We start from the raw sequence: 26706 nt of genomic DNA on the forward strand, positions 1-26706 counted from the left end.
AACCTTGCCTTCCTGGGGAAAATTCCCACTTGATCATGGTGTATAATTCTTTTTGTATGTTTCAGGATTTGGTTTGTTAGTATTTTGGAGGATTTCTGTGTCCATATTCACAGTAAATATTGATCCAAAGTTTTATTTTCCTGTGATGGCTTTGTCCGGTTTGCATATAAGGGTAATGCTGGCTCCATACATAAGTTGGGAAGTGTTCCTTCCTCTTCTATTTTTTGGAGGAGTTTGAGAAAAATTATCAATAATTCTTCTTTAAGTGTTTTGGTAGGAATTCACCAGTGAAACATGTAGACTTGGCCTCTATTTGTGAACAATTTTTTTATTATGAATTAAAATCTCTTCATTTGTTATAGGTCTATTCAGAGTGTCTGTTTCTTCTTGACTCAGTTTCATCACTTTGTGTCATTCTAGAAATTTGTCTATTTCATAAATTTTCTAATTTGTTGTCATACATTGTTCATTCCTTTATAATTTATTTTTACCTTTTTCATTTCTGATTTTAGTAATTGAGTCTTCTCTCTTTTACTAGGTCTATTTAGTGAGAAGTTGGTCAGTTTTCTTGATCTTTCAAAGAACCAAATTTAGTTTTGCTGATTTTCTCAAATTGCTTATATAGTCTGTTCTTCATTCATTTCCACTGTAATCTTTATTATTTCCTTTTTTCTGCTTGCTTTAGAATTAACTTGGTCTTTTTTCCAGTGTCTTAAGGGGAGAGTTAAGTTATTGATTTGAGTTATTTCTTCTTTTTTAATATGAGGATTTACAGCTATAAACTTCCCTTCAAGTGCTACCTTAAATATATCAATAAATTCTCAAGGTTGTGTTTTCATTTTCATTCATCTTTAAGTATTTTCTAATTCCTCTTGAAATTTCTCCTCTGTCCCATTGGTTGTTGAAGAGTATGATGTCTGATTTCCACATATTTGTAAATTTTCCAGAATTTCCACTCAAATTTGGGTATTGACTCCTGCTTTTATTCCACTGTGGTCAGAGAAGATATTTTGTATGCTTCAATGGTTTTAAATGTTTTGAGGCTTGTGTTGTAGCCTCACATATCATCTATCCTGGAGAGTGTTCCACATAAACTTGAGAAGCATGTATAGCCTGCTTTTATTGAGTGAAGTGTTCCACAGATATCTGTTAGGTCTAGTTGGTTTATAGTGTTATTTAAGTCTTTCTTTCCTAATTGATCTTGTTGTTCTATCTATTATTGAAAGTGAGGTATTAAAGTCTGTTTATTTCAGTTATTTTTCCTGCCTTTGTTTTTGTCAGTTTTTTTGCTTCTTGCATTTTTGGGCTTTGTTATTAAGGTTTTCTTATATTCCTGGTAGAGAGACTTTTTTTTTTTTATCAGTATAAGATATCCCTCTCTATCCCTAATAATATTTTTTATTTTAAAGTCAGTTTTGGTTGATATTAGCCTAGCTATCTTGGCTTTCTGATGTTTTTTGTTTGCATGGAATATATATTTTCTATACTTTTACTTTTAGTGTATTTGTATCTTTGACTATAGTGGTATTTCTTATAGATAGTATACAGTTGCATCTTTTTTTTTAAATCTAGCCTGCTGACTTTTGTAATTTGATTAGATTTCTTCAGCTATTTATATTTAATATTATTGCTATAACTGGATTTAAATCTGCCATTTCACTTTCGTTTTCTACATGTTTCATGTATTTGTGGTTCCTTTTTCCCTCCTTAATTCTTTATTTTGCCATAGTGAAAAATTTCCAATTTACCATTTAAATTTATTTCATGATTTTTTTTCACTTCATTTTAAAGCTGTTTTCTTAGTTGCTACAGAGCACATCCTGTATATATTTTTTAATTTACCATAATCTGGTTTAGATTATAATATATAAATTATCTTTCTATATGTTATCAGCCCAATAACACTATATATATAATATATATATGTGAATTTGATATAGCTTTATATGGTTAATTTAAAAATCAGTTTGCCAGTATATACATTTATACTATCTTTTATAATTATTTATTTACTGGTGATCTTTGTTATTTGATGTGAACTCAAATTTTCAAATTACTGTCTGGGGTTACTTGCTTTCAGTCTGAAGAACTTTCTCTAGTACTTCTTGTAAGGAAGATGCTAGCAACACATTCTCTGGTTTTGTTTATCTGGGAATGTCTTTATTTTGCCTTCATTTTTGAAAGATAGCTTTGCAGAATATAAGATACTTGGTTGCGGGGTTACTATTAAGCACTCTGAAATGTTTCCCACTGCTTTCTGGCCTAACTGGTTTAGCTGACTTCTAGTCTTGTCCCCCTCCAATCCAGGCACACTGCTGTCAGAATGTTATTTTTATAACAAAATCTTATTGTGTTACTTTCCTATTTTTATAACAAAATCTTATCATGTTACTTTCCTATCTATAAAAGACATTTATAGATACCCCTCTTTTCCATAAATCAACACTGATCTCCCTAGAAAGGCATAGGCCCTCTGTGATCTATGACCTTGGACTGCATCTCCCATTCTGGCTCATGTTCTAATCATACTGACCTGCTGAGGTTTTTCCCATGTACAGAGGCTACTTCATGCATTGCTGCCTTGGCTTCAACTGCTCTCTCTGCCTGGAAGACACCCTGCCCCTCCTGCCCAGGAAACTCCTACTCAACTTTCAAGATGAAGCTCAGTCATCACTTCCTCTAAGAATTCTTTCTTGATGCTTTTGCTAGACTTGGCTATTTCCTCTTTGTTTTGCCCCACTGATCCCTGTGCTGTCTTCTATGAGGCCACATGTGGCACTTGGATTGCTCTTAATTTTTTAATCTACATATTTGCTCTCAACTGTAAGACTTGTTGAGGGTATTAATAACATCCAATATAAATTGAGTACTTATATATGACAGGCATTTCACATTTTTCTCATTTATTTCCACAACTCAGTGAAGGAGATACTATTTCTGCCTCCATTTTAGGATGATTAAACTAAAAAAGAAAGGTGATCCAGGATGCCAGATGATTGCTGTAAGGCTTGGGATGAATACTCTTTTACTCCTGTCCACACTCTTAAACAGCAAACTTTTTGCCTTCCCATGAGCATCAAAGTCCTAGTACAGAGCCTGACACATAACCATGTCCAAAATATGTAGGTTGAATGTGACAGTTTATCAATACATTAAAAAAATTTAAGATTAGGAGTTCCTGTTGTGGCGCAGTGGAAATGAATCTGACTAGGAACCATGAGGTTGCGGGTTTGATCCCTGGCCTCACTCAGTGGGTTAAGGATCTGGTGTTGCTGTGGCTGTGGCATAGGCTGGCAGCTGTACCTCCGATTAGACCCCTAGCCTGGGAACCTCCATATGCTGTGGGTGCAACCCTAAGAAAAGAAAAAAATTAAGATTAAAAAACCCCCAAGATATTGAACTCTACCCATGTTTCTTATTTTTATTATTATTTCTTTCTCTATGGTGACTAACTATAAAATCTTTAAATAAACAGATCCATTTCCAGTATTTTGGGGGCATCTAGGGAAGAGAGACCTTGGAAGACTGTATGCTACTTTGCATCAATTATGCCTCCAGTCTCTCTGTATAGAAAGAGTGATTTAGGAGTGGAGAAGGGCTGGGACTTGTAAATTTGCAAGTCACTTTATACAAAGTTTAGAAAAAATGGACTATATCAAAGAATATTGGAATTGATGGCATTGCCCTGCCTCCCTCCACCCCAGTCCTTAGAAACTCCTTGGTGTAATCACCGTTCTGCTATTAATTGGCAAGAGAGAACATCTATAGGGAGAAATTAGCCCTGAATGGTAGACGTAATGTCAAGGAAAAAAAAAAAAAAAAAAAAAAAACAACCCTGTCTGGATCATTGAGGGCTTCTAGAAAAAGGAAAGGAAGGAATGAAAGCAAACTGCTATATGGAGAAGTAGCCCTTGTTGAAAGTTGAACCACTATGTCATTTGGTGATGTGGCATGTGATGGCATCAGCATGGTACAGCCCCTGTGGATTCACTTTGTTGTTCTGTGGTCTCCTCCCCTGTAGGTTACTCTTACACTAATAGTATGGGTTCTCACTCTTAGAGCCTGAATCAACCTGGCCCCCAGCCAACCTTCATTCTTTAATGAAGGAAGTTCAATAGTTTTCTCATAGCACTTCATACTGGTCCCCAGTCATAGGGGTTCATGGAGAATTTCTCTGACAAGCATATCTAGAGTCTTCTTCCTTTGGCACACTATTTGTGTCACAGACTGAACTAGCAGGAGGACCAAGATGAACCTGAAGAATGATGGAGGAACATAAATCCCGACGCTCTGTCAGTGGGTGTCAATAGAATAAAATTATCGGTTTATAACTTAAGCCTGCGGCCTTCAGTATTTTTGAGTGTGCCCATGTGCTTTACCTATGGATATTCCTTTGTCTCCTTTGCTCTTTCCTTCTAGCCCTTCTTCTTCCTATTTAGAATAGGATGTAATGGCTGAGGCTTCACTAGCCGCTTTGAATCCTATGGCAACCATGAGAGTAAAAACTACTTGTTAATACTGGAGCAAAATGTCAGAAAGAACTTGGGTCCCTAATGACCCTGGACCCATCTTACCAGCTATGAATCTCTTGAACTTGAGACATTTTCCATTTATGAGAAAAAAGATGCTTATGGGCTTAAGCCATGGGGTTATTACTGAGTCTTTCTTATTAGTAGCTGAACATAATTTCTAATCAATGCAGGGTTTTATAAGACAATAAGGTGTTGGACACATGAGGCCCTGCTGAGAAAAATGCATGGAATACACAGGGGGTTATTAATAAAAATGATACATTAGCTTTTCCTGAACTTTTGAGCTGTAAGTCAAGGTTGTCTTATTCCTCAATGTGTAAACCAGTATGTGTGTATGTTGGAGATTATAAAGTAGAAGATTCCTAATGCTGGAAGGTTTGTCTCTGCTCTGCCAAAAGCAGAGATTTCAGAGCAGTGTCAGGGCCCTTCAGTATTTCAAAAGGAAATTCTCTTCCATTATGGTTTATCACAGGATATTGGGAGGATACAGCAGAAATTAACATAATATTGTAAGTCAATTATACCTCAATTAAAAAAAGAGCCTAGTTTGAGAAAAAATTACGTATCTATATCTATATATAGAGAGAGCTGGGTCACTATGCTGTACACCAGAAATTGACACAGCACTGTAAATCAACTCTAATAAAAAAAAAAGACTCTTAAAAAATAAAAATAAAAAAATGAGCCATATAAAAAGGAAATTCTCTTTGACCAACTCTTTGAATGCATTGCAATGCATAGGAATATTAAGGTTTAAGCAATTGTTTGTTAATTATCCCAACTTTTAAAGCAATACTCTTTTTGAGCATCTACTATATACTAGGCACTGTGCTAGGTATTTACATGTATTATATTGCTTAATACTCTCAATAACCTGGGAGGTTAATATCAAAAAATACCCATCATGGTTTCTTCTTTCCAGCAAAATGAATTCCTTACTCTTTAATTTACTGCCCTAGGCCTATTTTTTTAATGAATCTGTTTTATCTAGATTACTAAAGACTTTTGCTTAATAGACACATAGAGGTTCAGTTGGAGAGGTTCAGTATTATTTCTTCGGGAGGGGGGCATCATTAAAATCAGAGACCCTCTTCCTCCCCATCTGTAAAGTTACAGCGAATCAAAAACCTCTCACCAAGCCCCTTGTGTTCACTGTTAAGCCTTAGTCCTACCTGGTTGGAGGTACATACTTTACTGCAGGGGCTGGTGAGTGGTAGATTAGTCCAAAGACCCAACAATGAGTGGAGAATAGAAATAATGGGTGGATAATCCTCCCAATAAGAATCAGGCTGACAAAATTAACTGAAAAAATCCCAACTCACACTCCCACACACGTGCTCATACATGCATCACTGGATGTCATTCCCTGAAAACCTGAAATGGGAGTTGGGTTTCTCAATATCTATCTTCCTGTGTCAGCACAGTGATTATAACCACCTTATCGTAAAGAAAGACTTTGGAGGCTATGCCTCACAGATTTAGGGATTTAATAATTGAATAACTATTGCTATTCCATAAAGAAACTTCTGAAAGAAAAATAGCTGGTTAGTGGTTTGAACATTGGACTGGAAGTGACAACTCATGATGGCACATGATACTTTGAACAATGCTACCAGGGCTCTCAGTGGCCCAGAAGAGTCACAGGGTCCATATTTAGTTGACATTCGTTTTTATGAAATTAATTTTCCTTTTCATGAAATAGATCCAGTTGTATTACTTTCTCAGCTCTAAATCGAGGAAGATATTAGTTAAGTGGAGGAAGATGACAGATATTTATTTATAAATGTATTTTGTGCCACAGAAATGGTTATTAAAGATAGGTAATTAAAATAAAAGGAAAACTTTGGGACCAAAAGTTAGGTCCCCTCCTGCTGTCAATCAGATCCTAACATGGACCTAAAGTGTTTAGCATAGTCACCTGTTTAAAATCTGTGTTTTGCTTCTCGAAGTTTAGAAAAACAGGTAATGCTAAAGTGAGCCTTGGGGATAGAGAAAGTGCAAAGGCAGAGCTTGACAAAGAGTTTCACTCAGTCAATCAACATGAGATGAGGCAGGAGAGAGGAGGTGTGACCCTGTGTACAGTGACTGGATGGCAGATGGCACCTTATTCAGATCTGCTTATAATAAGCAGGAGAGTCATGGAAATTATATATGATCCTCCTTGAAAAAGAGGAATCTTCATGTTCTGGGTTAAAGGACTTAGCAATAAGGCCTTTTTCTTTCAGCAAAAATTTCTTTCATAATTAAAAAATATTCCTTCAAAGAGCCTGGCAATCATGATCACGTTCATTTGGCACAGAATCACAGAGTATTCTGGAATGCATTGATGCGTAAGAGGAGATCAATTCTCCCCTCAGGCATTTCCAGTGTGTAGGTATGTATTGGGGATGCTGGGCCCACTCTTTTCACCACTGAAAAGTTAATAAGTGCCTTGAAAGATTAGGATGTTTCATGTGCTGGAGACCAAACAGTGGCATTATTGAATGAATGTTTCACCTATTTGGATGGTTCTCTATCTTGAAGGCAGTGTCAGCCATCAGTAGATGACATCTCAGTGGCTGAGAAGAGTCAATGGGCTTATTGCAAATTTGCCTTGCATTCTTTCCTGCAAAAGGATTTTTCCTTCTTACTGAATACATCTGGATAATCAAAAAGAGAAAAGCCATACCTGTAGTATTCATCTCCCACAAAGAAAAGGGTCTTCTGTGTATCCTTGAGATGGACGGCAGCATCTATTCGCTGCACGTATCTTGGGAACCCAAAGTCATAAATAGTCCGGGGAGGACCTTGCATTTGGAATCCTCTTGTTATCCAGTAGTGGGGTCCTGGAAACAAAAATGAAAGTTTACAAAAACTCTCTACCACTTAGTGATGCTCTTCACCAATGAGGCTTTCTATTTAGGACCACAAATGGGGCTGTTTTCTGGGATATTTGCCATGGCTAAAACCCAGTGGGAAATATAAGCCTCTATTCAATTTACTAAAGGACTTAAAACTTTCCCTGGAGGCAAAAATCCCTAACGTTGCCTTAAGAAAGCAAAAATATTGATACCATAGTGTCAATTTTTCTTTTTTTTTTTGTATTTTCTAGGGCTGGACCCGCGACATATGGAGGTTCCCAGGCTAGGGGTCTAATTGGAGCTGTAGCCACCGGCCTACGCCAGAGCTACAGCAACGTGGGATCCAAGCCTCGTCTGCAATCTACACCACAGCTCACGGCAATGCCGGATCCTTAACACACTGAGCGAGGCCAGAGATCGAATCCGCAACCTCATGGTTCCTAGTTGGATTCAGTAACCACTGAGTCACGACGGGAACTCCCATAGTGTCAAATTTAACACATTTATTTTTCCAAGATAGCTCTCCTTTGTATAATCTCATTTCAGTCTCATGTTTATATATGAGGGAAGAGGGACAAGTGACACACCAATGCTATGATTCTTGCTTAAATTGGCACTAGACTTCTGTATGTATCTCTCTACATCTAGAAAATATAAGCTAAAACTGATAGTTACCACTGGCTAGCCCTTGTCACATCTTCAGTGTTGACACTACTATAATCTCTTGCACAGGCAGAAATGAAGACTCAGGGCAGTTAGATAACTTCCCAAAGTCACTCAAATAGCAGGAGCTAAAAATTGATATTGTGTGTGTCCACCTCCTGAATTCACTGGCACCTCTCTACTCCCAGCTCCTTATGAGCATGGCATGGCAGCAAGGGTTTTGTTCTTCTGAGAGTTCCATGTTGACGTTTGTGAATTAGAGGCTCTCAGTAGAGTATACCATGTCACTCAGAGCAGAGTCCTGGGGGTAGGGATCAGGCTCTAGCTTTTGGACTTACCACAGTGCCTCACTAGACTATATCTTTGGCCCTGTGAAGACTTTGACAGTCTTTGTCCCAATACAGTAGAGTGGTATTTCATACGCAGTCTGAGGAGAAAGAAGGAGTGACTGAAACACGCTCCAAGATCACTAAAAAGTGCTGACAGTACTAAGTGTTCCAAACACACCAGGCACTGTACCCCCCCTTTCTCTCCTTGAGGGATCTTTAGAGTACCTTTAAAGAAGTAAGCCATGCCCCTGTCAGCCACTTCGTAAGCTGCATCCACATTGGACATAAGCTGGGGGAAGGAGCTGGTGATGGTGCTGGGCCGGATCCCTGACATCAAGTGGACCTGCCGACGCCAGAAAATCCTATTGGGAAATGGAAAAGAGATCAAAGTCAAGGGTTGAATTAGATCTTCAACTGAACCCGGACTGAAAATTGCAAACCACACTTCAGAGGCCACTTCTAAATGCCTCTTGCCCTTTCTTTCATTTATTTAAGGATGTTCAAAACACAGAAAGATATAGCAAGGAAATAACATAAATGATTTATACACATATTCCAAGTATTATTTGCTACAAATTTCCCTTTCCTCTTCTGATCTTTTAAAAATTAAAATCTCATAAAGATAAATACCATCCAGGTGCACTTTATGAATATTACATAAATGAGCCAAAACTTTGTGATTGGGAGATGCTAACTATTTCCAGCAAAAGCATAAAAAAATTATAAATTATGTTGCCTAAGTACTTATATATTCAAAGTCTTTATATCTTTGGCTAGTTCACAGAAAATCTGGTACATACACATTAACTTAAGATTTAGGAACTCAACCATCCATTTATCCAATATTATTTACATAAAATTGTGGGAGTACACACAAGGGTACCCAGCCACAACTTTCAGTGTAAAAGTGGTCCATTTTAAATTTTGGAGATGAAAATCATTCTTATAAAATATGAGTAGTTTATTTGACTCTATAGAAGCTAGAATTCGATACATAAAATTATTTGTGGACAGGGAAATTGTAATAACATTTTGACATTTAACTTTCTATGTAGTTAGTTTGGGCAGTCTTCAAATCTTAGGTTGAGCTTTAGTTAATTTAAAAAATATTTTTGGAGCACCTACCAGCAGGCACTGAGGTAGACATCAGTGATGAAACACTGAATATAACTCAGGTCCTGTCCTCAAGAAGCTTATGATCTAGTAGCAGAGGCAGATAAGTGATTAGGCAATTATAATTCACAGTGATTCTTGCAATGAAGGGTTAAGTTCATGGTACTCTGGGAACATAGAATGTACCCCACAGGAGGGGTGTGCCATTGCATTTATCAGGGGCCTGGCAAAGCCATCTAGGTGAGGCACTTTAAGCTAATGATGAAATCTAAAGGAGAGCTATATTGAGAGAGAGAAGTATTTCATCATGATCCTATGCAGCATCACAATGCAGAAGGAAAAGCACATCATGTTTTAGAAGATTGTGACTGGAGTTCCAACTCCAATGCTGACCAGCATCTCCAAGCTTATTTCATAATCTCTTAAAAGTCAATAATGATACCTGGCCTATCTCATGAGGATAAATGAGGAAATGTATATGAAAATGCATCATAAACTGTAAAGTGCCACTCAAATGGATATTGTCCATTTAAAAAATTATTATTTGGATAACACTCAGGAGACCATGGAGGGTATACTTCCATGGCCCAAGCTCTACACATCACAGCCTTATCTAGAACATCCAGCATGACAATGTGAGAAAAAGAATGTATATATGTATGCATGACTGGGTCAACTTGCTGTACAGTAGAAAATTTACAGAACACTGTAATCCAGCTATGATGGAAAAAATAAAAATCTTTAAAAAAATAAATTATCTAGAAGAAGACCTGTTCTTGTAAACACACAGAAACAACACAAAAATAGAACATATGTATTAACAGATGGAAAACTGAGACCCTAAAAGGATGATGGGCCCAAAGGTTGGCAAGTGGTCAGGGGTAGGCAGAACCAGTTAGACCCTAGCTGTCCTGATTTTCATCACATGACCCATCTAATCTACTTGATCCTTCTCAGCCATGTGGCCTCTTGAGTTTTGTGTATAACCAGGCCCTTGCCCATTGAGACCTCGCCTTTTCTGAAGGCCAGAGGGACTCCACTCCCCTTCTCCTTTCTCTGCACCACCACAAAATGGGAACAGGCTCAGGTATCCAGAATAATGAGGTAATGAAAACAAACAGATCATGTCAACAGTCCATAATCTCATCTTTGATAAAGACGGCAAAATAATGGATTCACTGGAAGGTCCATGAAGAATCCAATAAGCAAATGTTTTCCAAGTAATTCAATTCAATAGTAATTCCGAAATGCCGACTCTGCTCAAGTCACTGTGCTCGAAGCTCACTAAGGTACAAAGAATGCCTTTCAGGCGATTATAATAATGGGGCTGAGGAAATGAGGAAAGCGGATGGGGAAGAGCAGACACATCTTCCAGTTACCAGGCTCTATCTGACTTACATCTCTGAGGAGGTACAGTTGACTTCTAGCTTCTTTCCCCTTGGGTACTCTAAATCTGGGTTGTATATTCTTTTATTTTGCATTGAAAAATCAAATGACTCTAGGAAAAATTAAACGCTATTTTTCATTTGAAGTTACAGGACACTGATGTCCTGAATGACTCAATGTGAGAGAGAATGTAGGCAAGCCAAAATTAAGGTTAGGGTTAACAGCGTAAGCAAACCGAAAATGTACTTTTGGAATATTTCACAGGTCTTGGAATATTACATTCCTTACTAATAAACCTTGATTCAGGATATCGTGGCTGCTGTGAGGACTAAATTTAAGTAAAGTAGTCATTCTAAACCAAGAATGATTTTGTACTGCAGGGGACGTTTGGCAATGTCTGGTGACAGTTTTGGTTGTCACAAGTAGGAGGGGGCAATGCCATCGGAGTCTAATGGGTAGAGACCAGAGATGTCACTAAACATCCTGAATGCACAGGACAGCCCAACATGACAAAAGACTTGTCTGGCTCAGTATATCAGTAATGTCAAAGCTCTGAAACCTTGGTTTAAACACTTATGACATATTACAATATATACGCCTTATAAATAAGGAAGGAATAAACACTATTCATGTGACACATGTAAAGTATCATAAATTAAAAAAAAATCTGTGATCATGAAAATTGTCATGTCATTTTTTTGTCATATTAACAAAAAAATATGTCTGTGGGTAATAAAGCAATAGAACACATACTCAGAGGATTTATAAATTTAGAGCTACAGACTTACAATAACAAATTAATTTAAATGGATTAAAAGGGTATAACAAGTAACCTGTTATACATTTGTTAGTGAATTTAAAATATAAACGAACAAACAAAAAAACAAACCCAACTATGGACTTGTTGGAAAAGAATAGCTGTAGGATATCTTGGAACCGGTAATGAAAACATACATCTTATCAATAGTCTGTAGTCTGATCTTTGATAAGGAGGACAGAACAATGGAGTTTATTGATATTTTAGACTTGCTGATAGGTATTTAGCCGCACACTGTTTCTCTTTGTGTATCCAGAAGCCACCGGTGTGCCTGGCATGTAATCAGGGCTCAATAGATGTTTGCTGGTTAAATAAATGGGTATCAAAGGGTTGCATGGAACTTATCTAATCATTGATTTTCATATTCTCAGAAAATTTCCTTCCCTTTTGCTAAGGAAAAGCATCTAAGCCATTGTGTTTGAGATGAGGTCACTGGTAACACTCCAAGCTCTTTGCCAGTCCTGTAAGCTCCTTGGGGCAAGGCCACATATTACGCATCCTTGTATTCTCTGGCTTAGCAGGTGCCTGGCACCTATAGGACTAGATCTGTGTCCGCTGAACTCTTGTTCCTTTTTGGTTGTACTGCACTGTCTCCCTCCCCACCTGTGTAAGCTGATTCTCCTAGTCTTTCATTTTCAAGAGAGACTCCTCATCTTTGCTATCAAGGTAATCCAGCCGGACTGGGCACTTTTATTTTCCACCATCTTCACCCCTTACTCTCCTTGACTCTGTTTTTCTCTGTCACTCTTTTTCCTAGTTTCAGGGGGAAGAGGGGTCTTTCTTCTTTCTATCATATTGATGCTCTCGGTAAAATTAATGCTTCTCTCCCCTGAGACTGGACACTGGTGCAGTGAAAAAAGCGAGGGGTGCTTGAGACTTTGTTTTGTTATTGGGTGTGTGATCTTGTATGAGTCACTTAATTTTTCTGAGACTTAATTTCCTTCTGTCAAATAATAAGTAATAATTAATAATACTGTGCTAATACTTCAAAGGTTCACTTGAAATACTGCACATGAAAGTTTTATAAACTGTGGAATACTCATAATTATTTGTAGTACTTTGAAAAGACATGTTTTTACTCTGCAGATTTATTAATTATGTAAAACAGAATTTATCAATAGAGCTAAGTTTCCTTCTAAACTTGTCTCACTGATAGAAATGTTTGTCTCTGGAAACTTTGTGAAGTACAATCATATCATTGGCCAAGAAGCCATTCATTCATTTGCAGGGAGCTCGAACCATCATGGCTGTTTATATCAGAATGTCTTAGAGGCCAAGAAATCAAACATGCATCATCCATCTCACTGAACCCAAGAAAAACAGAGCTTTAAAATTAAAAACCCAGAGTTCCTGTTGTGGCGCAGCAGAAACGAATCTGACTAATATCCATGAGGATGTAGGTTCAATCCCTGGCCTCGCTTAGTGGGTTAAGGATCCGGCATTGCCATGAGCTGTGGTGCAGCTTGCAGACGTGGCTTGGATCTGGCGTTGCTATGTCTGTGCCATAGCTGGCAGCTGTAGCTCTGATTCAACCCCTAGCCTGGGAACTTCCATATGCCACAGATGCAGCCCTAAAAAGAAAGAAAAAGTAAAATTAAAAACCGATACGTAGACAATGGTTAAAAATAATCAAAGCTCTGCATAGTGTCCTTAAATTGTTTATATCGGTCTGAGGAGCCTGTGGAGATCCATATTTATAAGCCATAACTTGTGAAGAGGTGAAGAATCGTGTTCTTAGTCAGAGTGAGTCAGCGATCTCAGCACACCTTCTGCCTCTTAGTCTGTATTTATAATACATAACAGAGAATCAGTCTGAGTAAATACAGTGCCATTTGTTGACTTTCAGTGATGCAACCTTATAGCCAGAAAAGAAATATCTCCAGGGAGACTGAAGGAGGAAGACTTCCTCTTTGGTTTTGCAGGCTTTCCTCAAGCCCACGGAACCCTGGGAAAAGTGAGATTCCAACAGAGCCACCTAAGAGCAGAGGTTACTGACTGTACTGTCCCTTCTTCCCAGAGTGCTTTGCCTTCCTTTTTCTTCATTGGCTGCTTTTCATATTTTCAAGTGCACCCAGGTATTTCTCATCTTGAAAAAACCCTCCTTTGACCGTGTTTCCTCTTCCAGCTGTTACCATAGCTCTTTGTTATTAACAAGATTCTCAAATGAATGCTCTACATCTACCATCACCATTTGCCTTTTCACTCCATGATCTGGATTTCTTCCTTACCACTCTGCTGAAACGACTTTCCTTCATTATCCTGGCCAGTCATCTCTTTTCTTCAGTCCTCACTTTGGTGATTTCTGTAGAATTTTCTATTTATCACTTAAAAAAAAGAGAAGCTCTTCTTTTCTCTGATTTATCTAGGGCTCTATTACAGGGATTCTGTCTCTGATGTCAAGTAGACCTAGGTTAAAATTCTACCTGGGAAAAGAACAGCGTGGATTAAATGAATCGGTGTCTATAAAATGCTTCACATAACACATAGCACATTGTAAAATGTCAGCTTTTACTGTAATGATTATTACTACAGTTTATTTTCAAATCTTTCACTACGTCCTCCATGTAGGAAATTCGATAACCTACGAAGCCCCGGAGCACTGGCTTATTACTGTTGAATCCCAATAGAATTGCCATCATTTTAAATTCAGCACATCTAAAATTGAGTTTTTCTTTATGTATCCAAAAAATCTCTATGATTTTTCTATCTATGTGAGCCATGCTGCTATCTTTGACTCCTCCTTTTCCATCATTTTCACCAAATTAGTGTCCAAGTCCTGATGGTGATTCCTTCAGGAAGCCTCTCTCTGAAGAGAGGTTGCCCCTCTCTTCAGTCTCTATTTGCAAGACCCTTAAACATGTTTTCCTTTGTTTTCTAATATATATAACATCTTTCAAAATGTGACAATTAGTGACTGACAGATTATTATTTTTTTTCTTTTTACAACTGCACCTGCAGCCTATGGAAGTTCCTGGGTTGGGGTTGAATTGGAGCTGCAGCTGCTGGCCTACACCACAGCCACAGCAACCCCAGATCTGAGCCGCATCTGTGACCTATGCCGCAGCTTGTGGCAATGCCAGATCCTTAACCAAGTGAGTGAAGCCAGGGATTGAACCTGCATCCTCATGGACACTATGTCGGGTTCTTAACTCACTGAGCCACTGCAGGAACCCCCTGACGGATGTTTTTAAATAAAGAATCCTATTTTGAGAATAAAACAATGTGGAGAAGCCTACCAGACATTTGTGGGAAGGCTGGATAGGCTAGAACCTCCTCCTCCTGGTGACTCTTCACCCAACCTGCCGGCCAAGGGCCCAGGAGCGTACGAACTGCCCTACTCACAGAGTGCTTTTCCTACTCACTCAAATGCATTCCAGTTGAAAGGCATTCAATCATTCAAGTCAAAATTGTGTTCTCTTCATAGTCCCATTGCACAGCCAGAAAGCTTTGTATGTGAGTGACAAGACAGACTCAGCACCAGGAGTTAGCCAGCCGGGTTGCCATGGAGGGTCTGCTGGGCTGAGAGACCTGGCTTTCTTATCAAACTAAAGGATTTGCACCTGATCAGTCTTTATGTTTACTCCATAAGTAATATGCTATTATTCTTCTAAGGTCTATAGCTGTGCTATTTCTGATTTTATCATTAAAATGATATGTAAAACCCAGAATAATCTGAGGGATGCAAATATAATTTGGGAATAACATTTCAAGGAAATCTGGGGGTAGCCAGATTTTGTCATCTATTATAAAGAGGAAATCTATGCTAATTAAATGTATATATGAAGTTCATAAATACTTATGACTTTCGACTTATAGCTGAAGTTCGTTTCTCTTCAAACAGAACATTTGAATGTGCCGACGTACCTTTGTACACTGTGGGGAATGTATAACACTCTCACAGTCACTTTAAAAGGCACTGCATTCCATTTTGCTTTGGAAACAAACTGTGTGGCTATTACGTCCACAGCCCAAAATGTCTCATCAACATATTATTGTTTGTGATGGGGAATTCCAGGCTGGTGGGTGGGAGAGAACAGACTGGGAACTCTTTCATAATGGCTCCAGGTTGCTGTGATGACTGTGGCTTGAAAGAATTCTTTGTTCTTTGTCCAGGCTTAGCAAGCACTTGGGGACTTTTGGTGACAGCCAGTAAGGGGTCAGAGCTATGGAGTCATTGGCATTTAGCTCTGGATGGCATCTCAGGAGGCAGTAGGGCAGGGAGGTTGGGAGCAGAGCTTTGGCACAGGACAGTACTAGCACAGGACCCCAGCTACAGTCCTCCTTAGCTGTGTGAGCTGGAACAAGTTGCTTATCTTTTCTACATCTTATAAGACGGGAATAATAACTCATACCTCCCAGGGCTGTTGTAAGGAGCTGATAAAAGAATGCTTAAGGTGGTAAGTACTGAACACATTGAAGTTGCTGTGAGTATCAGACAATACCAAAGAAGAGGAAGAGAGGTTCAAGGTCTCATGGTGGGTCAGTGGCAACTCCAGTGCTGAAAGGGTACCACTCTTGACTCCCTGTCCTCCTCCTAGCTCTTTCTAGTTCTTTGGGATTACCTGCCTGACCACAATAGCTCATTAGATAAGGAAATGGGAGAAGATGAGAAGGAGCTGGATGAGCAGATACAAGTCAGCCATCTTTCTTGCTTGAATCCCTTCCCTGAACACTCCTTCCTAAATGCCCCTTCCCTCTATGCCTCCTTTTCTATTCTGATACTACCCTCAGTATTTACAGTCAAGGCTTTGTTAAAAGATTTATCATTTTCAATCAGTCATTAGCAGTTGTTGGATGCTCATAGTTTGATAAACAGGTTAACTTTTGGTGCTTTTTTTTTTAAAAAAAAAAAAAACAATTACAATTGAGTGAAAGGACATATCTTTGACTTCACAGTCCACTTTGCCACTATCACAACCACTGACATTACAGAAAGAACAAGCTAACGTGCTGCACCAGGCATGAATGCTACACGCACTCACACTTCTGGGCATGGAGCATCTGATGAGCTTACCCCTCAGGTGATGCCCACGTTACCCTGCTTGGCGTCCTGCTTCCCCCTCTCTGCACCTTGCCGTCAATCCTGGGTCAATGCCTATCAATTCTGCTTTGGTTTACTTTTTGGTTAGAAGCAATAAAAAGAAAGTAATCGACTAAGACTTAATAAAAGAGGATCAATAAAATAGATAATAAAAAAAATACCTCAGGGTGTTTCTAAGTCTTAATCCATTGTAATGCTTTTTGATTTCCACTCCTAAATATAGTAACTGCCTTTTATTGAGTGTTCACTGTGTGTCTGGCACTGCTTTCCCAGTGTCACCTGATCTGTAAGAAGCATGGCCAGATTTTTTTTTTTTTTCATATTTTTGGCTGCCCTGTGGCATATAGAGCTGCAGGGCCAGGGATAGGATTCAAGCAGCAGTCGCAACCTAAGCGGCAGTAGCAATGCTAGATCCTTAACCCACTGTGCAGTGGTGGGGATCAAACCCAGTGCCATAGCATTCTCAAGACTTCGCATATCCCGCTGCGCCACAGTGAGACCTCCAGCATGGCCGGAATTTAAACCAACTTAACCTAAGGCTGAAGCTTGGGTTCCTGGGCTTTCTTCTCATTGGTCTTTGAAAAGTGGATGCCCATCCATTGTTGAAGATTTAGTTCATCTGTTCATAATATTTAAAAATTAGAAATACTCTAGGTGTTCATTAGTTTGGGATTGGTTAAATAAGTTAGGATCAGTCTCTCTATATTGGGATAATATATGCATATATAAAATCAAGATAAAATTATTGACATGAAAAAATGAGAGATTGTGGAGAGAAAAAAATTTACAAATCAGCACATCTAATAAGATTCTACTTCTGTGGACCTTCCTGTGTGCTGCCCGCATTTTCAATAAGTCACTCTACCCAGAGGAAAAGTCGGGAAGGACATTTAACAACATGTTGAGTAATGTGATTACTCTGTTACTGGCTCAATGTTTGCGTCTCCCCATAATGCCAAGGTATGACAGTTTGTGACTGAGACCAGTAGGAGCTGATTAGGATTTGATGAGGTCATAAGGGTGGGGCTTGATGGGATTAGTGCTCTCATAAAACAAAAAGACCCCATAGTTTCCTCTCTCTGTCTGAATGCACACCTGAGCACACAGTGAGTTGGCAATGCTTTTTGAATGTCCCTCCCTCTCATCTAACTGTGAAGTGTGCAAAGGCCAGGGACTATTGATTCATCTTTATAGTTCTAGTTACTGCAGCAGTGTTTAGCAAAAAAAATACTTTGCCAATGAAGAAAAAAGAATAAAAAATAATATCATACATGCATATGCCTGAGCCATCTCTGCCTATTCTCATGCGGCCGATTGAATTCTGTCCCCAGTAAAGGGAGGAGTGGAGGTGAGTTGGGGTGTTTCTCTTTTTGTCCAAGAAGAAAGCTACAGTAATGGCAGCCATGCTCCCTGAGAAGCCACAGTGTGAGGACAAAAGGAACAATTGAACTTAAACTCATGAGATTTCTAACAACTCTCATGTTTTCCTTAGTCACCATCTGCTTCTCATAATGGGACTTCCAGCTGCAGCTGGTGAATCTGCCTAGCTTGGCCTTGGCCATGGCTTCTCTCAGCCACAGGAGGCCCAATGCCAGTCTCAGCCTCATTCAACCACAACAGTTGGAGTAGGTGTCTTGTTAATTTGCTTTTACCATTGATAAAAAATGATAAAACTATTCAAAACATTAACCCTATCACCACACTATTCATGGCAGTTGGCTCTCTCATCCAAAATGACATTAAATAGATCGTTGCCTTCTCTACTTCAAGCCAGTTAGGCCTAATACTAGTTACTGTTGGTATTAACCAACCACACTTAGTATTCCTTCACATATGAACACATGCATTTTTAAATTCATATTATTCATATCCTCTGGGTCTATTATTCACAACCTAACCAACGTAACATTGCTTAGCAAAACTTATTTAAAGCTGTACCCAATATTTCAACCTCTCATTATCAGATGCATAGAGCTCACAGGTGACCCTTCCCTTACAGGCTTTTGCTGTGAAGACTTAATGATGAAAACTGCTAACATGCCACGTACCATTGCCTAAGCCATATCAATTACACTCAATGCCACTTCCCTAGCAGCTGTCAATAGTAGTCAAATTACTTTCTTTGCATGTCCAGGACAACCTTGTTTTTCAACTCTAATTCTAATCAATGAAAATAATCCTCTCCTGATCAATTCCATTGAACATCTTTTAAGGAGGCATTTTCAGTGGATTTTTTTCTTTCAAACAATAATACTCCAACAACGATTCCACAAATAACTATACCCTACTTCTTAAAAATGAACAGTTCTTGCTGTAACTGTCTTAGGTTTTATTTTGGCACTTGAACTTCACAACACAAGACCTAAAATTTAATTCCCCTTTTTACCTGTATAAAATTTCCAAACTCTTCAGATCTTTTTCTGATTATTACTCACTTCCTGTTACCATTTATCAACCTTTCAGCAAACCCCAAACCAGCATCATTATTATTACACTTAATTTGGCTAGAAAAAAAAGTATTATCACAAACTATTTCCTCTCTTCATATAAAAACTTCCACATTGATTTCAAACCAAAAAGGCTTACTTTCCCTCTTTTTCTTTATCATACCAATGTTAAGTTCACTTCTATTTAAATTCCACGAGTAATCTTCATAACAATAAAAATACTAATGGGGGAGTGTCCTTTGTGGCTCAGCAGTTAATGAACCCAACCGGGATCCAGGAGGATGATGGTTCAATCCCTGGCATTGCTCAGTGGGTTAAGGATTCGGCATTGTTGTGAGCTGAGTGTAGGTCACAGATATGGCTCAGATCCCCAGTTGCTGTGGCTGTGGTATGGGCTGTCAGCTGTAGCTCTGATTCAACCCTTAGCCTGGGAACTTCCATTGCCATGGGTGTGGCCCTAAAAAGCAAAAAAACCAAAAAAACAAAAAAACAAAAACAAAAAACCTAATAGGGAGGCCTTGTGGTTAAGGGATAGGCATTATCACTGCTGTGGCTTGAGTTTGATTCCTTGCCTGGGAACTTTCACATGTGGGCCAAAAAGAAAAATACTAACAAATAAAGATTAACCACTTACCATCACTAGTCATACCTATATGTGCAGCCACTCCTATAGTATTCTTACTAAAAACCTAGCATCTCAAGTATCATAAATTACTCAATTTCCTATGCCATTAAAGTTAAAATCCTTCTCATCATTCTTTACAGCTTGCAGAACTCCTGAAACTTCTATTAATAAGCCTCCAAAGAAACACTCCTAAACCAACAGTAATAGAAACCTCAGGGTATTCTTTAGTAGCTATAGCTATAATATATAAAGAACTCACCAACATTCCCTCCTTCTCTATGTTTTCCAACAGCTGGCAATTGAAAAGTCAGAATGCCTTGAGAAAGAGGGATTTAGGAAAAATAGTGACTTTAGAACCTTTAGAACCTTTATCTACCTGATTATCCATGCATCCATCCATGAACCCATTCATCCATGCAACAACCTATTTGCCCATGTTTCTGTCCATCCAAACTTCAGTAACAAATATTTATTGAGAATATGCTATGTGCTTTCACTAAGTATACAGTGGTGAACAAAGCAGACATCAGAGAAATCTGGGCTGGTGTCATAACTCAGCCACTTAGTAAAACCATGTTACCTTGTGAAAGTTATGTGTTCTCTTGAGCTCCTTTCTTTGTCTCTCAATTTGGGATTCTCTTTGCTGCTTCATGGTAAAAAGGGTTAGAAGAAATATTGTACTTACAGGAAAACACTTAGCACAGTGCCAAGAGCATAGCAGGTGCTCCACAAACAGTAGCTCCATATCTCCCCAGAGACTCCTGACTCCCAGCATACTGCCACACAGGACAGCATTTCTGCACAATCTTCACACATGGCAGCAGCAGGACCTCTAGAGCGATGTGCATCTGGATGTGGAGCAGAGTCCTGATAAGAGCTGGTGGCAAGTCTTAGGCTTACCGGTCCCTGAAGAACAAGAGCTCCTTTCCCAGCATTGTCACGGCATCAAAGGATGAGCTGGAGTCACAGATGTCGGGGAGGGATGGATTGTGAGGGGGGCCGTGGGGCACAGTGGGCTTTCCTGTGAATGTTTTCCGAGGTCCTAGGATTCAAAGTGACTTGGTCAAAATAGTACCAGGAATATAGAGTCTGTACAACTTCTGCTCCAGAGACCCACTTCCACTGCATATGTGAAAGCAATAGAGAGCATGGCTGTCAGTGAGAGGCAGATAGGGTTTGAATTCCAGCTTCACTACTTGCTTACTTGTATGATACAGACAAATAATTTAACCTCTCTAAGCCTCCACTTCCTCAGTGTAAAGTGGAGGAAGTCAATAACAGTACCTACTTGAGAAGGTTTTTGTGAGACTCGAAGAATACCTGCAAAGCACTTAGTGGAATGCTTGGCACATAATAAAAGTTCAAAAAATGGTAGGTATTATTTTATTATTATGCAAAACTTCTTTGATAGCTACAGGTGTCCTAAATTAGAAATGTTTTAAAAATTGCCTCAGACTTTTTTTATAATGAAGTATTTGTTTTCAATAAGATTATAACTTTCTTATATATATACATGCATACATATATATTTTTTTTGCCATAGCATGCAGAGGCTTGATGTGAGATGTCAATTCCTAGACCAGGGAGTAAACCTGGGCCGCAGCAGTGTGGCCATTAGGCCACCAGGGAACTCCCTCTTGCAAATCTTCATACTATTTTTTTTTTTTTTTGTCTTTTTGCTAACAAATAAAGGCCACCAGGGAACTCCCTCTTGCAAATCTTCATACTATTTTTTTTTTTTTTTTGTCTTTTTGCTATTTCTTTGGGCCGCTCCCGTGGCGTATGGAGGTTCCCAGGCTAGGGGTCGAATCGGAGCCGTAGCCCCCACCTACGCCAGAGCCACAGCATTGCGGGATCCGAGCTGCGTCTGCAACCTACACCACAGCTCACGGCAATGCCGGATCCTCAACCCACTGAGCAAGGGCAGGGACCGAACCCGCAACCTCATGGTTCCTAGTCGGATTCGTTAACTACTGCGCCACGATGGGAACTCCCATACTATTTTTGTACAACTTATGGGTGTCCTGCCTTGTGCACAAGCCTTTTCTTAGGGATCCAGGAAAGACTGAGTGAATCTTGAAGCACAGTGGAGGTGGCTGCCACTTAAAGGCATTTTCTGGTGGATCATCTTGGAACACAGGACCTGCCCCTTGGGAGGGTTGCTGGAGGTTTTTCATCTCCCATTCTGTTCCTGAGGACTGTCTATCAGCTGCAGAGGAGTGAGCTGGGGCAGCCTGTGACATTACTCCTGGCAGGTCTCTTGCTTGATTGAGTCTTGTGACCAGATCTGAGTATCGGGGAAGGAGTGAGGCACAGGGAGGGCCCATAAAAGGTGAGACATGGGTGAGATGGGGGGTGAGGAAGCGTCAGCAATGGAGTGAAGATCAGAGGTGGAACGATGCCTTGGGAGAAGATCAGAAACTGGAAATTAGTCAGCTCAGAAATGTGCTGCCATTTTTTGAACACTTACTAATGTGCCAAGCATTCAACAAAGGGTCAGGGTGGCAAGGAGGTCAGGGTGTGATGTGGGTGCTTCCTGGCAGTATAAAACCATGTTTCTGTCCTTTATTAACCTGTGTAAAAATGGCCACGTCAAAATCAGAATAATGAAGACTGAACCCATAAAGGGAAGCAAGGATTTCGAGTAGGTCCTTCTTGGTGACCACAGAAAGTGTTTCCTATGGGAGCACTGGGGCCAAGTTTATAAAATGGAGAGTTTCATGGTTTTTTGTTTTCGTTTTTTTTGAACTATCAACAAAAAAATCCATCTTTTTCTAATGTCTAACGCCTGACCTACTCTCCAAAGACGTACACATGATTGTATTTTCTGCGTACGCCAAGGAACCAGTATGCTCTGGAGGATAGATGCACAACTTAACTGCATATCTTAGAACAGAAAGCAATACTCATATCTGGTAAATAAGCTCTTCACAAGAGGGCATAGTTGGAGCTGCGGTCCCTAGCTTAATCTTCACCTGTGCAGGTAACTCATGACAAAGTATCCTTTCTTTAAGATGGAGACTGAATGCCTGTCACTTTCGGAGGCTGGGGTCCAAAAAAGTGTATTGATTGTACCGTACAGTGCCTGGATCCCTTTCACATCATCCTTGGGGAGGTGGAATCCATAGGGATTCTGGTACTTGTAAGTTGGGTACATCAGTGCTGATGGGTCTGTGGAATGGGCCAGACCCAGTGCGTGGCCAAATTCGTGAGCAGCAACAGTGAATAAATTGAAACCTAGACAATATGAGAGAGAAAAAGACAGCATCAACACAGAGTTTTGTTTTCAACATGTCCTGTTGTCACAGGAGAATTTATGCCCAAATCCACAGTTTATTCATTTTCTTTTCATAACTAGGTTATTCAGAGGTTGGTAGGTTGTTCTGTGCTTAGCTTTGCTGACCTCAGTTCTTCCCCGCTTGGCGAGGAGGCGCTTGTGGGGAGGGGAGGATGGAAATGTAAATCAATCCGTTTCACTCATCGTCACTGGGGCTCAGTAGATTGATAAGAAGGGCCTTGGAGCTAACAGTGGCAACAATACCTACATTTAGGCCATGGCTGCTTTGCTAGTTCTCTATTACAGCCGACTTCCTCTTATCCATACACATTTCACTGGGGAGATTTCCAGATGACATGCACGATGTTCTGGAACTTTTATACCCATCCCCATTGCACTTCTCAGGAAAGTGCTGATTCCCTCAGGTCATTTCTGAATGTAGGCCTATTTCCAAGTACAAGTAAGAAACAGAAAACACTACGTAGTCAAAGAAAAAGAGAGCTGCATGTTGAGGAGGTGGTGGCTGCTTCTTGAGAGTCTATGCTATGAACCCGAGATCAGACACGTCTACAGGACAGTTGAGGGTGGATATTTTCCCTTATGGTGTTCCCTTTTGGATTTTTGGCTTACTTGTTTTTCCTAGCCAGCCCCCCTAGTTAAAGGGTGGCTTGGGACGTTGAACCTCAAGGTTTCATGATGGAGGCCCAGAAGAAGGTACAATATTTTCCAGGTTATGGTGAATTGTGCATATATACCATTCATTCCCATAGTCCACTTCTCAGCATTGTCGAAATGTGTATCTCCTCCCAGGCCTTCTCCAGGTGCAAATGCATGGGCTAGAGTCCCTCGAGGCCCATCGAATGGATAGGAATCCCCGTGATCTAAATAAGTGGGGAGAAATACCAACAGGATTTAGTTCTTCTAGCAGTTTTTGAGGGGTACATGATATCACAGGGAACGGACACTGTTTTGAATAGCATTGACACTTCTCATACAAATAGATTTACTTTTCCATGTTTATTATGTATAAGAAGCAGCTCACATGTCAATGAGTGATCTGTCCATCAAAAAATTAAGAGGGATGTTTTGTATTTTAAAGATAGTAAGCATTAAAAATAAAAAAATGTTCTTTTGTTATTGTTCTCATTACAGTGTTTATCTGGGGGGCTGCACCCATGGCATATGGAAGTTCCCAGGCCAGGGATTGAATCTGAGCTGCGGCTGAGGCAATGTTGGATCCTTAACCTACTGGGCCACAGTGAGAACTCCTGCACTCTTTATTAATTGGCACAAGGTCTACTGTAAGACTATGATCATGCTGCAGATTACAAAAGGAGAAAGAAAAGACTGTCATTTTAACATGATTCGGGCTAAGACAATTATAGTGAATTGAACAAGTATATGTTTTCTGTTTCCACAGCACAATGTAATGTAATTTAAGAAAGTGTCACAAAAGAGAAAAATAGTCTCTGTAATTTTGATATACTTGCATGCATAAAATTCATGAAAATAATAAGGGTGTTTATTAATTTACAACTTAAAAGTTTTCTTTTTCAATTTTTTTTTTTTTTTTTAGGGCTGCACCTGCAGCATATGGAAGTTCCTGGGCTAGGAGTGGAATTGGAGCTGTAGCTCCTGGCCTCCGTCACAGCAACACCATATCTTAGCCACATCTGCAGCCTACATCACAGCTCATGACAATGCCAGATTCTTAACACAGCGAGCAAGGCCAGGGATCAAACCCACTTCCTCATGGATATTAATTGGGTTCTTAACCTGCTGAGCCACGATGAGAACTCCATTAAATTACAACTTTTAAAGCTTAATGTGTTTTGTTTTATTATCTGTATTTAATAAAAAGTTCATTTCAAATATAATATTAAAGGAGGAAGAAAAAAAATGAGGGATGTTGTGGAAACTACATTTTATAGGGGTCCTGCTGTATACACAGGGAACTATATCCAATCTCTTGGGATAGAACACAATGGAAGATAATATAAGAAAAGGAAAGTATATATATGTATGACTGGGTCATTTTGCTGTACAGCAGAAATGGGTACAACATTGTAAATCAACATTTATATTTTAATAAAAAAACTACATTTCATAGTTTTTCAAGATTTTAGTGAGCATACTTTGTTTTATTAAAACCCAGCGAAACAAAGTTCTGGTGTGCCATGTCCCAGGTTTTGGCACAGTGGTGTTTAATCAGGTTGCTGCCCTGAGGACCTGGTTAAGTGGTAGCACAGTCCCTAGTCAACTTATGTTTTAGCGGACAGAGCAAAAGCTTGAAAAAGCAAGAGTGAGCCAGATGTTAATTCCATCACCCCCAAATCTGCCTGAGCCACACTGTCCTGCTACCTCACAGCGGGTGGCCTTGGTCCTCCTGGAGGAATAGGACTTGCCATGGCTCAGGTCATACCCAGGGCCACCTCTCAAGCGGTCATACTTAGGACTTGCTTGACCTTCTCTCTCCTAGCTTCTAAGCATGTATTCCCCCAGCAAGATCAGGTTAAAACGAAGATCAAGACTTGAAAGAATAGGGGAACTTGGAAATGTTATCTGTGGGAGGGAAAAGGCAATGATACTCACCTTGACTCTGAGGAAGCAGAGAAAGAAAAGGAATTACATAGCCTTTTCTTCATCTACTACTAGACATGTTTCTCTGAGAAGAGCTCCACTCCTCCCCAGGGGGTTCGGGGGATGGAGAAGTGGGCAGGTTGGGAGCAGGCCTGGCAACTCCCAAAGGTGGTCTGCAAGTGTGAACCAGACAGCCACGCCAGCTACTCTCCTAATCACTGCTGCACTGGAACGCTGTCAGGGCCCCCGTGGAATTAGTCCTCAGTGAGGATCGAGGTGGGAGATCCTCGCCTAATGTGGAAGCGGGTATATGGTGATGGACCTCCTCATGAGAACAGGATGAGGTCAGATGGCCTCCTAACCAATGGGAAAGCTAAATCTAACAGAATTTGTCCCCAATGGGGCAAAACCCACAGCGGAAGCTGGGTATGCTGAGTCCCTTCTACAGCTCAGGCTAATGATGACAAGAAATACTGAGAACTCCCCAGGTTCTATTTTCTGGCCAGGTGAATGAAGATGGTGACTTTGCCACGATCTTGGCCTCTGCCCATCACACCATTGTGTGAAGGAGGAGCATGCTGGTCATGTGGATTCAATATCACGGAGGGAAAAGTATTGAAACATTTCTCTTCTGGATTAGTACACAAAAATCCAAGAAGCACCACAGTACCTCCAGTTTCAAAGGATATCATAATATCCGCTTCTCCCGCGTTTACTCTAACAAAGCTCAAAGGGACAGCGCTGCTCCAGGCCTGCAGGGCCATCTCCATTGCTTTGTCCACTTCTGCAGGAGTCATGGAAGGTGTGTATTTGGATATTCTGTAAAAACAGAAGGAACATGTTCTCCTTTTAGTAAGTGCTCCTCAGTGAAGGAAGCAAGAATTATGTCAAGGTTGTACTAAAATATTGTAACAAGGTTGTAAAAATATTAAAGATAAATCTACAGTTTAGATTTTTTTTCTCCAAAATCATAATTCTTATTTTACTGTCTTATTTGTTAAATTACCAAAACCTGTGAAACAATAAGAAAAATGAAGGGGGAAAATGAAAGAGTTG

At 39.8% G+C, this 26706-nt stretch overlaps 2 protein-coding genes across 2 annotated transcripts in view; one reads left to right on the top strand and one right to left on the bottom strand.

Annotated features, from left to right (window-relative positions):
• The window catches only part of LOC146399831 (uncharacterized), a 250265-nt gene that overhangs the window by 110175 nt on the left and 113384 nt on the right, over nucleotides 1-26706 (top strand). The window lies entirely within an intron of this gene.
• The window catches only part of MMP20 (matrix metallopeptidase 20), a 46686-nt gene that overhangs the window by 10241 nt on the left and 9739 nt on the right, over nucleotides 1-26706 (bottom strand). The window contains 6 exon segments of the mRNA NM_213905.1: nucleotides 7201-7357; nucleotides 8590-8726; nucleotides 20694-20835; nucleotides 22869-23030; nucleotides 23826-23951; nucleotides 26321-26469. Coding sequence (NP_999070.1) covers nucleotides 7201-7357; nucleotides 8590-8726; nucleotides 20694-20835; nucleotides 22869-23030; nucleotides 23826-23951; nucleotides 26321-26469 — 873 coding nt within the window.

This window comes from Sus scrofa, chromosome 9 (assembly GCF_054392235.1).
Source record: "Sus scrofa isolate SSC_HxYL_T2T_F1_AM1 chromosome 9, Sscrofa_HxYL_maternal_Yorkshire_Landrace_v2.0, whole genome shotgun sequence".
NCBI lineage: Eukaryota > Metazoa > Chordata > Mammalia > Artiodactyla > Suidae > Sus > Sus scrofa.